The sequence below is a fragment of the Lottia gigantea genome (assembly GCF_000327385.1).
Source record: "Lottia gigantea unplaced genomic scaffold LOTGIsca_147, whole genome shotgun sequence".
Classification (NCBI taxonomy): Eukaryota; Metazoa; Mollusca; class Gastropoda; family Lottiidae; genus Lottia; species Lottia gigantea.
The window spans coordinates 325,934-340,593 of NW_008707746.1; the positions used below are offsets into that span (position 1 = coordinate 325,934).

At 35.3% G+C, this 14,660-nt stretch overlaps 1 protein-coding gene across 1 annotated transcript in view; it reads right to left on the bottom strand.

Moving 5' to 3' along the window:
- Positions 1-4,315: 4,315 nt before the first annotated feature.
- LOTGIDRAFT_173034 (hypothetical protein) overlaps positions 4,316-14,660 on the bottom strand; it is a gene marked incomplete at both ends in the record, with an annotated part of 12,689 nt that continues 2,344 nt past the window's right edge. The window contains 9 exons of the mRNA XM_009050223.1: positions 4,316-4,871; positions 5,924-6,088; positions 6,870-7,063; positions 7,587-7,744; positions 9,057-9,142; positions 10,156-10,297; positions 11,052-11,643; positions 12,335-13,743; positions 14,366-14,455. Of these exons, the coding sequence (XP_009048471.1) occupies positions 4,316-4,871; positions 5,924-6,088; positions 6,870-7,063; positions 7,587-7,744; positions 9,057-9,142; positions 10,156-10,297; positions 11,052-11,643; positions 12,335-13,743; positions 14,366-14,455 (3,392 nt within the window). The remainder of the gene's footprint in view (positions 4,872-5,923; positions 6,089-6,869; positions 7,064-7,586; positions 7,745-9,056; positions 9,143-10,155; positions 10,298-11,051; positions 11,644-12,334; positions 13,744-14,365; positions 14,456-14,660) is intronic.

The following is a 14,660-nucleotide window of genomic DNA, read 5'->3' on the forward strand; positions in this document are numbered from 1 at the left end:
CAATGTTCCTTTTTCTGAGGATGAAAATGAAAAACCTTGTATACTGTATTATTATACGAGTTTTTGGTTCAATAGGCCCGGAGATCTCAAATTGTTATACGAGGTTTATATTTTCAAAGAATGAAAACCACGTATAGCGGTTAAAAAAATAATAAAAAAGATTTTAACAAAATACGCGTACAAATAGTTTTTTGCGTTTTCTCGAAAAGTAATTTCACGTCATATATTGTTATACGAGGTTTCAAGCGGTCACCCACGATATAACTCTTATTAATATACTATATAGATAGTTGTTTCATAAAATTCTGTGGGTTAATTCACTCATTCTAAATGAAATCTAGTTTAACATCCTACTTTTCTACTCAAAGTTGATCAAAGGATAGGTCAGGTCTTGGCTATAGATATTTAAGCAAGTTCTATGACTAGATATGGAACACAATATATCCAAAAAACAATAGCTTGCCAGGCAATATAACATACATCCACTATGTAATAAAAAAATATAACATTTACAATAAAGGGGAAATGATTTTGCCAAACTAAACTATTTTTCATAAATCTAATCAAATTTAGTTAAAATTTCCGTTCGATTTTTATTAGTTTTTATTTTTAACGTAGCCACTTAAACATTCTATACATTTAACCTAAACCTGCTTTAACCAATCAAATTCCTGCCCAATCCAGAGCTGGCATTTTGTGAGCGAGTGAAGGAATTTTATTGGTTAAAGCAGAGGTCATCAGGTTAGGTCAAAAGGTTATTATTATTAAGAGGCCAGTCTTTAGACCCTAACTGAAATGGCTACATTTAAAAAAAAAAAAAAAAAAAAAATGAAATGAAATTTTGAATTTTTCCATATCTGTTTTATTTGAAAATAATGTAAAATTGGCTATAATTTTGCATATCAGCCCACGATTAAAAACTATTACAGAACTTCAATGGAATCAGTGAAAACACTCAAGGCGTTAAAGCACTTAAAAAAAAATTGGCAAAAACATGCCCCCTTATAAAAAAAAGATATATAAATTTTGATTCTTAACATGGAGACAGATAAGTGTATTATTAACTTTAACATAAAAAGGGCATTAGGAAATTTCCAATTGGAAGCACTTCAACAGTAATATATGTGGATAATAATGCCGTTTTGACAAAAAAAATCGCTTGCCACATTTCGAAAAAAAAGTCTAAAAATAAAAATTTGTCAAAAGTTTGGAATTTTACATTGATAAAAATTATCCCAATTCTTTTTTTGTAAGAAACAGGGGCATGCAACTTAAACTTAACAAAATAAATACTAAATGTAAATTTCAGCTGAGCAGTTAAATGTGATCATTTTTTTAAAAAAAGGCTGAATATCGTGGGTGACCGCTTGAAACCTCGTATATGCCATATTTGGTCATTTGACATTTTGGTACCTCGTAAAAGTGCGGATATTGTGATCAAAACCTCGTATTCTTAGCTTGATTGTAAATAACTCAAAAAGCACTAATTAAATAACACGTATATAAACAGTCAGATTTAAAACCTTGTAAAATATATTATTATACGAGGTTCAATGTTCCTTTTTCTGAGGATGAAAATGAAAAACCTTGTATACTGTATTATTATATGAGTTTTTGGTTCAATAGGCCAGAGATCTCAAATTGTTATACAAGATTTATATTTGAATGAAAACCATGTATAGCAGTAAAAAAAATAATAAAAAAGATTTTAACAAAATACGCGTACAAATAGTTTTTTGCGTTTTTTTCGAAAAAGTAATTTCGCGTCATATATCGTTATACAAGGTTTCAAACGGTCACCCACGATCATCAAAAGTTATTTCATAAATTGGTTTAAATAAAAATAAAAAATTATGGACACATAAAAAAAGAATATCACAATTTGTGGGTCTTAAATGCTGTTTACTTCGATACTATACTTTCAAAAATATACATTGCATAGGCTAATTTTTTGAGTACACTGGTCCCCAATTCTCTCAAAAACTTTTGGATGACTTTTGCTGCAAGCCCTATGATCAGTATGGTCGTTTTCACGTCTGTAAATTTTGACGGTAAGATTCTTGGAGATTTGGGGACTAGAATACTCAAAATTTTTGGAGATCTGTAACGAGTTTTAATATAAAAATTTTTTAATATCATGTCGGTACCCTGGTGACCCTTGCTTAAAGATGGGTTTCCTTATTTTTTAAGTGTTAAATTAAGCAAACTATTTGATTAATTGGTGTTTCTAATGAATTATCATGTATTCTTAATCATATCATTATGTTCTTATTGCATATAATTAAGAGTTTTAACCAATCATAAATGTTCATGTACGTACAGTCTGGATAAACAAAAAAAATGACTTTTTGACCTTTCTTGATCGGTCACTCATTGGAATTCTGCTGTTAATTCTCTTCTAATTTAGCTAATTATGAATTAATTATAGACATGTGAGACAAACTGGTATTTTTCCAAGTCATTAAAACACCTCTACTTTCTATTCATATAAGTATTAGCATTTTCATTTTCATGAAAATAAGGGAACCCATCTTTAAGATTAAATACCTCATTTTGCACTTGACTGAATTTCAATAGCGAAAGTCTAATTTTTGAAACCTTAATAAATCTCATTTGGGAATACAGGCATCTGATAGGCCCATAACACAAAATTTACAATTGGGTTTTCTGATTGACCAATCGGACTGAAGGATCCAAATTAAGAATGTGTCTTCCTTAGAGCTGAATTTGTAGACAAAAAATCACGAGTAAATGTTTCTAAAATCAATTTTGTTTCAAAAAGGAAATTTCTGCACTTTTAAATTTGAATAATATGGTTTTTTTCTAAACAGGTTTCTGATCCCCTTATTTAACTTAACTTAACTTAATTTAACTTAAAGTGATACTACGTCTTAGAATTAACATAAAATTTAAGAATTTTAAACTTGGCAAATAAGAGCCAGTAGATATACCTGGTGTCATAAATAACATAACAGGATCCTTATATAATCCGATAAATCCAAAAAACTTAGTAATTATCCATAAATATGCAATTAACTATTGAAAAACACTTAATATTAACATTAAGCGTTTTTCAATAATTACTTAGTTTTATGAATTTTCCAATTTTCTAGATTTTACAGGGATTCTGTTGTAACTTTATGACACCAGGTAAGTTCACTGATGAATATATACTCATATTGACCATTTCGAGAACTTAAATTTTATGTTCATTTTAAGACTTAGTATCAATTTAACCTTTAAGTAATTTCAACTTCAGTCAAAGCTTCAAAACAGGGACAATTCAAAACAAATAGGCACAGTCCATTTTATATTGAGAGGTAATTTTAGAAGTAAGATCACAATAGTACTCTGTTTTGTATAATTTCAATTTTCAATTCTGTTACCCCAATACAAAATAGACTGGTCCTGTTATGTTCGGAAACTTGTGCAGGCTATAAAAGTCATGATAAATATGATATGTTTTGAAGTGTTTTGAGTATAGAGGATTAACTCCCTTTGAGACATGTCACAACCATAGAATTTTAATACAAGGCTTTTCATTGGATAAAAACATAGCACTAAAAATATGTGTCCTTGATAACTATTGGGTATAAAATACAAATAATCAAACCATATCTTACAATTGTGTGTGGTGAGCCTCAACTCTTGGACAATGGCCTTGTGCGGATATGAATTATGAATTTGGGTATACATTTCAATAATCCTTTTCCACTTTAAGCTAAGATTCCAGATACGCGTCATGTGGACATAAATGGCCCTTGCGGATCCGTCATGCGTCAAATATGATTCCATATGTGCGTTTAACGTCTGCGTTATCTTTCTTTTAACGCATGGACCTCTAGACAGGTGGATACTTTGGTGCATAAAAAAGAGAGGGAATCCCCACAAAATACGTCACATTTGGGAGATCTCCACGCAGAAAGGCGTCCGGATATGTCAAAAATCGCTACACCCTTGGTTTTTTTTTGACGCATGACGGAGACCTTTTGACGGATACCGCTTCCACTTATATGGAATCATACCCTCTTAAACCAACCATTTCGATTTTTAACGCATGACGGATGACGAATGACGTGTATATGGAATCTTAGCTTTATAGTGGGTTGCAATCTTCAGCCAAACCAAAAGGTGGCACGAAACAGGTTTTCAATACCAACAGCAGACCAGCAATAATCCGTTTTGCTCAATCTTGGGCAATGAGTCTTCAGCCTATCTGAGAATAGGTGAGATTCCTCCACAATTTCAACGACAATACTCTGAGTCTTCAGCCAAGATTATTCAAATCAAATCTTGTATATTCACCAGAAGACGATCACGAGAAAATTTTTTTGGTTCGTTGTAAAGCTTCTTGTACTTTGGCAATATTGGCGTCCAAGTTTGCGATTCCTTCGCGGAAGGCAGAATCATCCACAGCTGTTGATGTTGAGGACTCTGATACTGATGACATCACAGATTGAACATCGTCCTGTATTGAACCTAATGAAATGTTGAATTCTCTCCCCTTAATCTCTTCTTCATTGGAGGTAGGAATGGGTGATAGACGGTCTGATTTATCTAAAGTATTTGACGAGTATTTCTTGAAATAGTCAGTAACACTGTAACGTGATTGGTCATTTGAGATCACATGTTCAGTAATATTTGCATTCTGGTCTGTTTTTTTCAGGTCTTTCTGGTTGTCAACAGGTTTAGTCGTCATGGTAACTGCATTATGTCGTGTGGTTTTTAATATACGATTATGTTCCGCTAATGCATTCTGGGTCAATGGAGAATTGCTGTGTCTCGATGCAGCGTTGAATTCTACATGCTGATTGGTTGAAGGTTTTAGTATCGAGACTGATCCTGGATCAGATCGCATACTTTTATCTGAGCTGAAACAAAATTTTAATAAATTGACAAAAGAAAAAAATGGCACAGAAAAAAGTTGATGGGGACAAGAAAATAAGATGGACAAGAGAGAAGACATTGCATTTACCATGAAATGAAATAACATGAATGGAGTTTTACGTCCTACATTTCTGACGAAAAGACGTACAACGCCATGCAGTGAGGGAAATTTTGCCAGGACAGCGGCATTAGCCTGCTCTATTTCGATTTCCAACTGTCGAGGATCTTTAACGTGCAGAGCCTGTAGCACACGGGGCCTCAGTTTATTGTCCCATCTGAACGACTAGACGCTTTTTCCATGTCAGCCCCTCTTACCTACATCACTGACATGGGGAAACCGGGTTGAAAAATCCGAAGGTTTCATCTCGATCTATGCCGGGATTGAACCTTGGACCTTCAGGTTACTGAGCAAGCGTCTAACTCACTGAGCCGCCGCGGCTCCCTGCATTTGCCATGAAGAATCAGTTTAAATGAATTGAAATGGAGTTTTACATCCTGCTTTGTTTTCACTTTATTTGGCTACTGAACACGGGCAAAGCCTCATGAGGTAAATTTTGCCAGGAAAACAGCATTAAAGATGGGTTTCCTTATTTTTTAGTTTATTTTTTGATTAATTGGTGTTTCTTATGAATTATCATATATTCATAACCAGTTTTAACCAATCATAAATGTCCATGTCCATCTGGATAAACAAAAAAAGACTTTTTGACCTTTCTTGATCGGCATCTCACTGGAATTCTGCTGGTAATTCTCTTCTAATTTAGCTAATTATGAATTAATTATGGACATGTGAGACAAACTGGTATTTTTCCAAGTCTTCAAAACACCTCTACTTTCTATTCATATAAGTATTAGCATTTTCATTTTCATAAATAAGGGAACCCATCTTTAACCTATTCTTTCTAGATTTTCAAATGTCAATGTACAATGTACATGCCTTTTTAGAGAAACATTTGTAAAGATGAGACACCTTTCTATGTCAGTCCTTCATACATATTTCACCCCCTCCCCTTCTTAACACAATAAGATATCAAACCTGGCATGGTAGTTTTCCTGTTGGACCAGCTGTAATAACCTTTGAAGACTGATACTGGCCCGAGGATTGTCTGTGTCAGGAGCAGGAACCGAGGGCACACCTCTATTATTACCAGATTGGTTTTCAATACACCCTAATACTTCATTTACTCCATCTTTTAATGTGCTGCAAAAATTATAAAAGGAGTTTTACATCCAAGGGTGTAGTCGAACCGGATGTCCACATGACATTCAATAAATGCTTTACCATCCTGCACAAAATAAGTAATTTATAAACGCAATTTAAAGATGGGTTCCCTTATTTTCATCTATGAAAATGCTAATACTTATATGAATAGAAAGTAGAGGTATTCTAATGACTTGGAAAAATACCAGTTTGTCTGACACTAAAAAATATTAAGGAAACCCATTGCAAAAAAGTGATACAGATAGCTAAATTGAGGCTTATCAGCTGAAGCACATATTGTTGGTGACCGTTTGAAACCTCGTGTAACGATATATGACGCAAAATTACTTTTCGAGAAAAACGCAAAAAAATATTTGTATGCGTATTTTGTTAAAATCTTTTTTATTATTTTTTTACCGTTATACATGGTTTTCATTCTTGGAAAATATAAACCTTGTATAACAGTTTGAGATCTCCGGCCTATTGAACCAAAAACTCGTATAATAATACAGTATACAAGGTTTTTCATTTTCATCCTCAGAAAAAGGAACATTGAACCTTGTATAGTAATATATTTTACGAGGTTTTAAATCTGACTGTTTATATACGTGTTATTTAATTGGTGGTTTTTGAGTTATTTACAATCAAGCTAAGAATACGAGGTTTTGATCACAAGATCCGCGCTTTCACGAGCTTTCGAACGTTACCAAAAAGTCAAAATGACCAAATATGGCATATACAAGGTTTCAAGCGGTCACCCATCATCTTGAATAAAACTTACTGTACAACTTCTTGCAACCTTTCGATTTCGGAATCTCGTTGCTTAAGGGAGATCTTTAAAATATGGTTTTCTCGGTCTGAAGCCTCAAGTTTTAAACTACTTCCTTCGGTTCGAGTCTGTGCCAAAGCCAAATCTTGACGTAATTTCTGGTTTTCTTGTGAACTTTCTTGTCGGAGCTTGAGCCTGTCAGTATCCTGTACAAAAGAAATTTTCAAACTGTAGAGGTTAAAGGGCGATAACTCCTCAAAACTGACGTAAGAGGCCTAAATCTTGAAAAAGCCTTAAATTTAATCAGAAGTAAACTAAACTTTCTCAAACCTTTCGATTAAGGTCCAATAACATCCATTTTAAGTTTCATCAAAATCGGTTGAAAACTAAGAGAGTAATAGCATATTCAAGATTTGGGGCAAGGGCAATAACTCTGCTTCTAACAGTTGAAAATAGCTCAAATTCAAAATTGATCTTCGTTTTATGTATATGTATACACATACCGAATTTGATTTGATTCGATCTAAAAATCTAGTTTTTAGAGCGTTTACATGCAAATGTTGACGGACGGACAGGGGTGCCGACAATATACACCCACATAGAGAGATGTGGGCGTATAAAAAGGAACCCAACAACAATGCGATTTTGAGTTGCCAAGGGTTTTGTTTAGTCAAGGCCAAGCTGGTAGAAAGGAACCCTGGAGTGGGATATTATCCACATGCTTTTTACCTTTTCACCAAGAGCTAGAAGTAAAGTCTGTCGTTCTTGTTTATATTTATCCTTCTCTCTCTCCAATTCTTCAATCTGTTTAGAGAGTTTCATTTGTTCTTCTTTCTCTTCCTTTAGCTGTCTTTGTAAGCTGCTGTTATTAGCTTGGAGTTGTAGAACTGAAATACAAGATCGGATGAATGATAAATGTATATAACTGGTAAACTTCTACTGCTTTTGTGATGGTTGTTTTGTTGTTTTTAGTTTCTTTTGTATTATATATTGTGTTCTTTTGAAGGGCAAAATTGTAAAAAGGCCAGGCCTAATTTTCACGATGATGATGATGAATGATGATGGATATGGATTGATGATGATGATGATTATTATGATGATTATTATTATCATTATTATGATGCTGATTATTATTATGATGATGATTATTATGATGATGATTATGATGATGATTATTATGATGATGATGATTATTATTATCATGATTTTTATTATGATTATTATTATTATTATTAAAGAAAACGCTCCCACTAAACGCTATTCCTTTCAAAAATGCCTCTTGAATACTGTGATCTAATCAGTAAAATTTTCTGGAAAGGGTTAAGTATTAGTGTTGAAACGGTTAATCAGTTAACCGATTTCGGGTAGTATTTCAAGGGTAACTGGGTCTGATTTGAGACAATCGGTTAACCGTCAATTTTATAAGAAGTAAAAAGAGAGCAAGTTTTGTTATTATTTTTATTATTTCAATCGGGTACGAGTTGCTTAGAATAAAACAGTTATAAAGATCATATTACTTTTTATTAACTCTCATCTCATTGGCTGTTTGTTTCTTCTTGCCTGTCAATCAGCTTCAAGCTTATTAATATTCATGAGTACAGATTCATTGAGACAATGGTTTTATACCAGTTGTGGAACCAGTACACTGATTCACGGTGACTTCAATGAGATACACTCATTACACTGACCCCACAACTGGTATAAAAACCTTTGATCTGTTAGAGACTGTAGCAATGAGTGACAATGGCACCAGTCCAACTCTGAACTCTTGTCAGGCTCGCTCGTAATCTTACATTGAAGCAGTTTGGTATTTGTCGATTTGTACCGACAATTCGCGGGGAACTAGCCAAAATCTTCCTGGGTATTCATTTACACTTACTGTAGTTTAGTTAACGGTGAGTTACTGTCGCAAATGTGGTTTTTGACTCTTTTTTATAATCTTTAGTAATGAACCGGGATTAACCGTGTAACAAACGGTTATAGCCGACGATTACCCAATTAGTAAGATTCACTAACCGTTTCAACACTAATACTTACGCTAGTTTAGTTAATGGTGAGTTACTGCCACAAATGCCGTTTTTGACTCTTTTAATAATCTTTAGTAATGAACCGGGATTAACCGGGTAACAAACGGTTATTGCCGACGATTACCCGGTTCGCTAACCGTTAAAACACTATTAAGTATAGTACAAATCTTACCTTGAAAATTAACCCCACTTGAAGTACTAGCTTCTTTTTCTAATCTTTCTCTTTCCTTCAGTTGTTGATTTACAATTCTTAATCTCCTGGAAAAAAGTAAGAAATATTGAGAAATTCTCAAACATCATTTTATGGCTATGTGATATACTATTTCTATCAAATGACAATTGCAATCAATCTAATAGAAATTTCAAACTTCTAAAGTCAAGATTCCATATATGCAGAGCGTCATGCGGACATAAATGGCCCTTGCGGATCCGTCATGCATCAAATATGATTCCACATGTCCGTTAAACGTATGCGTTATATTTCTTTTGATGCACAGACTTCTAGACAGATGGATGCTTTGGTGCATAAAAAAGACAGTGAATCCCCACAAAATATGTCACATTTGGGAGATCTCCGCGCGGAAAGGAGTCCGGATGCGTCAAAAATCGCTACACCAGACGATTTTTTTTTTGACGCATGACAGAGACCATTTGACGGATACCGCTTCCGCTTATATGGAATCATACCCTCTTAAACAACACCCTGCAGTGTGCAATGACAAATTTTGTCTACTCATGCTGATATCAAGGTATTGAAGAATCTTTTACGCTTCAGTATTTGAGTCTCAACTCTTTTTCATGCTAGGCCCTCAGACCTACATCACAGAAAAAAAGGCTTAAGGTTTTGTCAACTTCCAAGATCAAAATATGTTTTTTAAAGATTTGGTCATTCATATCCTTGGTCGTACAAAAAAAACGCAACCCACTGGTCGAGTCTGCCTATTGTTATATATTTTTGTAAATCCTGTACAAATTGGACGACAGCACTAACACAAAAAATGTCAGTGTTCGGTGGTTCGTAAAAAAAAACGCAACCCACTGGTCGAGTCTGCCTATTGTTATATATTTTTGTAAATCCGGTACAAATTGGACGACAGCACTAACACAAAAAATGTCAGTGTTTCGTACAAAAAAAAACGTAACCAACTGGTTGAGTCTGCCTATTGTTATATATTTTTGTAAATGCTGTACAAATTGGACGACAGCACTAACACAAAAAACGTCAGTGTTCGGTGGTTCACAAGAACCTGTAAAGATAGCGTATAACCTACCGTCTTAGTTGACTGTTTTCAGTACGTAATGGTTGCAATGCTAGCTCTATCTCTGTTTGAAGATTAAAAGTAAGTTTCAACTGTGGTATGGATTCCAGGGTGTTTGATAAATCTTGAGCTAACTGACACATATCAGGATCACCTACAATTCAAAGTTCACTTATTTAACTTACTTAAAGATGGGTTCCCTTATTTACATTTATGAAAATGAAAATGCTAATACTTATATGAATAGAAAGTAGAGGTGTTCTAATGACTTGGAAAAATACCAGTTTGTCTCACATGTCCATAATTAATTCATAATTAGCTAAATTAGAAGAGAATTTCAATGAGTGACCGATCAAGAAAGGTTAAAAAGTCTTTTGTTTATCCAGACTGTACAAACACAGACATTTTTGATTGATTAACTTTTAGTTACATGCAATAAGAACAAAATGATATGATTAAGAATACATGATAATTTATTAGAAACACCAATTAATCAAATAGTTTGCTTAATTTGACTTAAAATTAGTGAGTTAGACGCTTGCTCGCTAACCTGAAGGTCCAGGGTTCAATCCCGGGATAGGTCGAGATAATACCTTCGGATTTTTCAACCCGGTTTCCCCCTGTCAGTGATGCAGGTAAGAGGGGCTGACATGGAAAAAGCGTCTAGTCGTTCGGATGGGACAATAAACCGAGGCCCCATGTGCTACAGACTGTGCACGTTAAAGATTCCTCGACAGTTGGAAATCGAAAAAGAGCAGGCTAATGCCGGTGTCCTGGCAAAAATTTCCCTCATTGCAACCTGCATGGTGTTGCCCGTCTTCATTAGCCCACATGGTGCAGAAAAGTAGGACATAAAACTCCATTCATTTCATTTCAACAACAATGAATAGCCCATGCACATTACTCACCATCAATGTCACAGACTTCCAATAACTCTGCAAGCAGCCATCTTAACTTCTTAACACCAGCAGTTGGATCATTGGTTGTTGGAATGGGTTGCCCATAATCTCCCTTTAATTCGCTCTCCTTTACTGGAGGTGCTTCGACTCTACCATTGAAAAATGGTCGAACAGGGGAATTCATTGGAGTATCGTAATTCAAATGTGGAAACTGAGCTTTGATTGGTTGAACAGGAAATGCAGTAGACATCTGAGGGAAGGCTTCAGCATCTTTCAGTGGTTCGGCATCATCAGGAAATTCAGGGTCCTGCATGCCTTCTGTTTTATCGGACAAAATAGTCCTTAAAAAGGGATGATCAGATTTTTTTGGTTGCCCTTGGTTACCTTCTGCAGCTAACTGTGAAAGCCGAGATGAACTTTGACTTCGTGGACGAGGAAATCTCATTGGTGAGTTAGCTGGCGTGTCAGAAAGATAACCAAAGCGTGCAAAATGTGGTGGAAGATCTTTTATTTGGTGACGATCGGACATCACTTGTTCTTCTGTGGTCTCATCACCATCTTCTGTTGGGTACTCGATAACATTGATAAACAGTTCGTCATCCTGGAAATTAAAAAAAAATAATCAAAACCAAACTACAAAAGTTTTACTGTTTGGTTCTGATTGATCAAAACACATGAAATGCCATACAGTGCGCAATAAGGCAACTATTGGTAGGACAGCAATATTAGTCTACGATTTTCTATGTTCCTGCATCTAGGGCTGCAACGATTCCTAAAGTGGCGATCCGATACAATGAACGATAGTCGTTTAACGATAAAAATAAATAAAATACCAAACCATCGAATACAGCTTCATGGAATTATTTTATGACTATGCAAACACATATTACGTTGGAAAAAGAAAAAGTTTATATCAGATCCCATGTGTTTATCTTCCACTTGGCATATTAATATGTTCTCTTTTAACAAACAGACAAATTAATACGTGAAAAGCAATTTTTTAACATTTGAACATGACACAATTTCTAAAACACGCGAGGATTCCGTGCTATTAGTCATTAAAGGGAGTTAATTATATTTATGAGAATCGGGTTGATGAAGCGCGATTATTTTTTTTCGTCAGCAATGCATTGATAAGAAGGAACGAATCACGGTGAATCGTTGCAGCCCTATGCATCACTGAGAGGGGAAAAATAATTTTTGATCAATGTCAAAATCGAACCAGAGACTCTCAGGTTAGCGAACATGGCTGAGTCATTCCCAACTACAGGAGAGAGAGAGAAAATGCCTACCTCATCCATAACGCCTTGACCAGATTGATGTTTAGCTGGAGTTATCATGGGCTGTGACAAACTCTCATCATATCTATGGTGGTTGTACTCTCGTCTGCGATTCCAGTTTGTCGTGGCATCAGGTGTAGGTGATAATCGAGGAGAAAAATGTCCAGTCTGTTCCATAGAGCGTGGTGGACTGACTTTTTGTGGTGGACTGACACTTTGAGATGGACTACGTGGCTTCTGAGGCTCCGACTTCTCATCTGGGCTAAGAGCATGATGGGGTCTCCCCAAAATGGCACGAGCCCGAGGTTCAGCCATTCTGACCGGACTAGGCATAGGCGTCACACCTATATCAATGTTCAGAAATTTATTAGGTTTATGACTAGTTGGATATTGGATTTGATTGATAAATATGGTTTCTGCGGCTGTCGGTTGTGGCACTTCCAGTCTCCCAGTTTTCAAATTAGTGGTAGATGTCTTCGCAGCTTCTTGAAAATGTTTTAAGTTTTCGCGAAAATCTGGCACATCAGATCCGTCCTTTTCCACATGTTGTTCTTTAATGCTGAATTCATAACTGTCTGTTTGTCTTAGACTTGAATCGTTTCGTTTTTCACCCTGTTGATCATAGATATCATTCAAGGATTTCCGCGTCTGCTTAGGTGCTTTTAATCCAGCAGGTGGCGACACTTCATCATTATCAATGTAGCATTTGAGATCTTCAATGTTACTTTCCCGACGATTTTCGACTCTCTCGTATTCTTCCTCGGATTCAAAATTGATTAAATTTTTTCTATGAAGATCATCGATGCTGTCTGTGCTTAAGGGGCGTTGGTGGCAAGAATTTAAGGATGTTTCATTAGTTTTCGGACCACTCAAATCCAAAGGAGATTCAGTGCTTCGTTGACCATAAGCTAACTCATCAGTGCTGTAGCACTGTTTCCCATTTTTCAGTACTGCGTCTGGTCGACAAGGTGGTGTCATGTATTCAGGTCTGTGATTGGACAAATCTGTAGCGCTAGTTGTAACCTCGTTTGAACCGTTATTAACAATGTTGTGATGGTACAAGGAACTGCTGGAAATTTTATGGATATGAACGTAATTCTGATCTTGAGAAACATGAGCTTGGGCAATTGGACGCATCAAATCTCTGGCACTGACAAACTGCTGAGTCATTCCAACTGGAGCAGACGTTCTAGGAGAAGCTGAAGTCATGGTAACTACAGCTGATGTAACAGTCTGTCCATCATGTGTTTGAACTTGACTACTATTTCTGTTTTGAGTGTTAGCTTGCAAGGGGACATTACTCTCATCTATTTTATCAGGATCAGGAGTAGACGAGATCAGCCTAGTATTAAAAGGAGTTCTAACTTCCATCAAGGTTTCTTTGTAAATCACACGATTTGAGGCATTGGAACTATCTCCATCTGTAACAACAAAATAAGAAATTTTCAATTCTTAATATATTTAAAGATGGATTTCCTTATTTTTTTAGTGTCAAATTAAGCAAACTATTAGATTAATTGGTTTTTCTTATGAATTTTTATACATTCGTTACATATCATTATGTTCTTATTGCATATAATTAATAGTTTTAACCAATCATAAATATCCATGTATGTCCAGTCTGAATAAACTATTAAATACTTTTTGACCTTTCTTGATCGGTCACTCATTGGTGTCTTGAGCCAAACTGATAGACTTCATATTAGTTCATTCTTCAAATTTGCATCATTTAGGAAATGAAATGAAATGAATGGAGTTTTACGTCCTACTTTTCTGCACCATGTGGGCTAATGAAGACAGGCAATGCCACGCAGGGTGCAATGAGGGAAATTTAGTTAGAATTGGGCTAGTATAGAGGGGAAATGCCATGCAGTGTGCAAAGAGAGATTCCCAACTGTTGAATAAATCTTTAATGTGCACAACCTAGCATGGAACATAGAGGATTGGTTTATTAACAAATCTAATCAACTAGATACTTTTCTTTGTCAGTCTCTCTAACCTGAATCACTGACAGGAAAGGAGGAGAAACAGGAGTATTCTTACCTGGGTTGGCAGTTGGAATAATGATTTCTTTCTTGAAACCAGTTTTCTTACTTCCTCTTTTCTTAGATTCTGGACTAGCTTTCTCTTTCGCTGGAATTGAAATCAACTATTAAATGAGTCTTTGGCTACATCAACAAAACCAAGGGTAATAAACTCAGAGCTCTTCTTTGCATCATACTAAATGCTGAACATATATTGTCTCATCTCAGGTATCAAAAAATAGTGATGCCATCGTAATACGCCCACTTTTGTTATGGCAGCTAATTTGTCCGGGAGGTGACAAGAGTTATCAGAA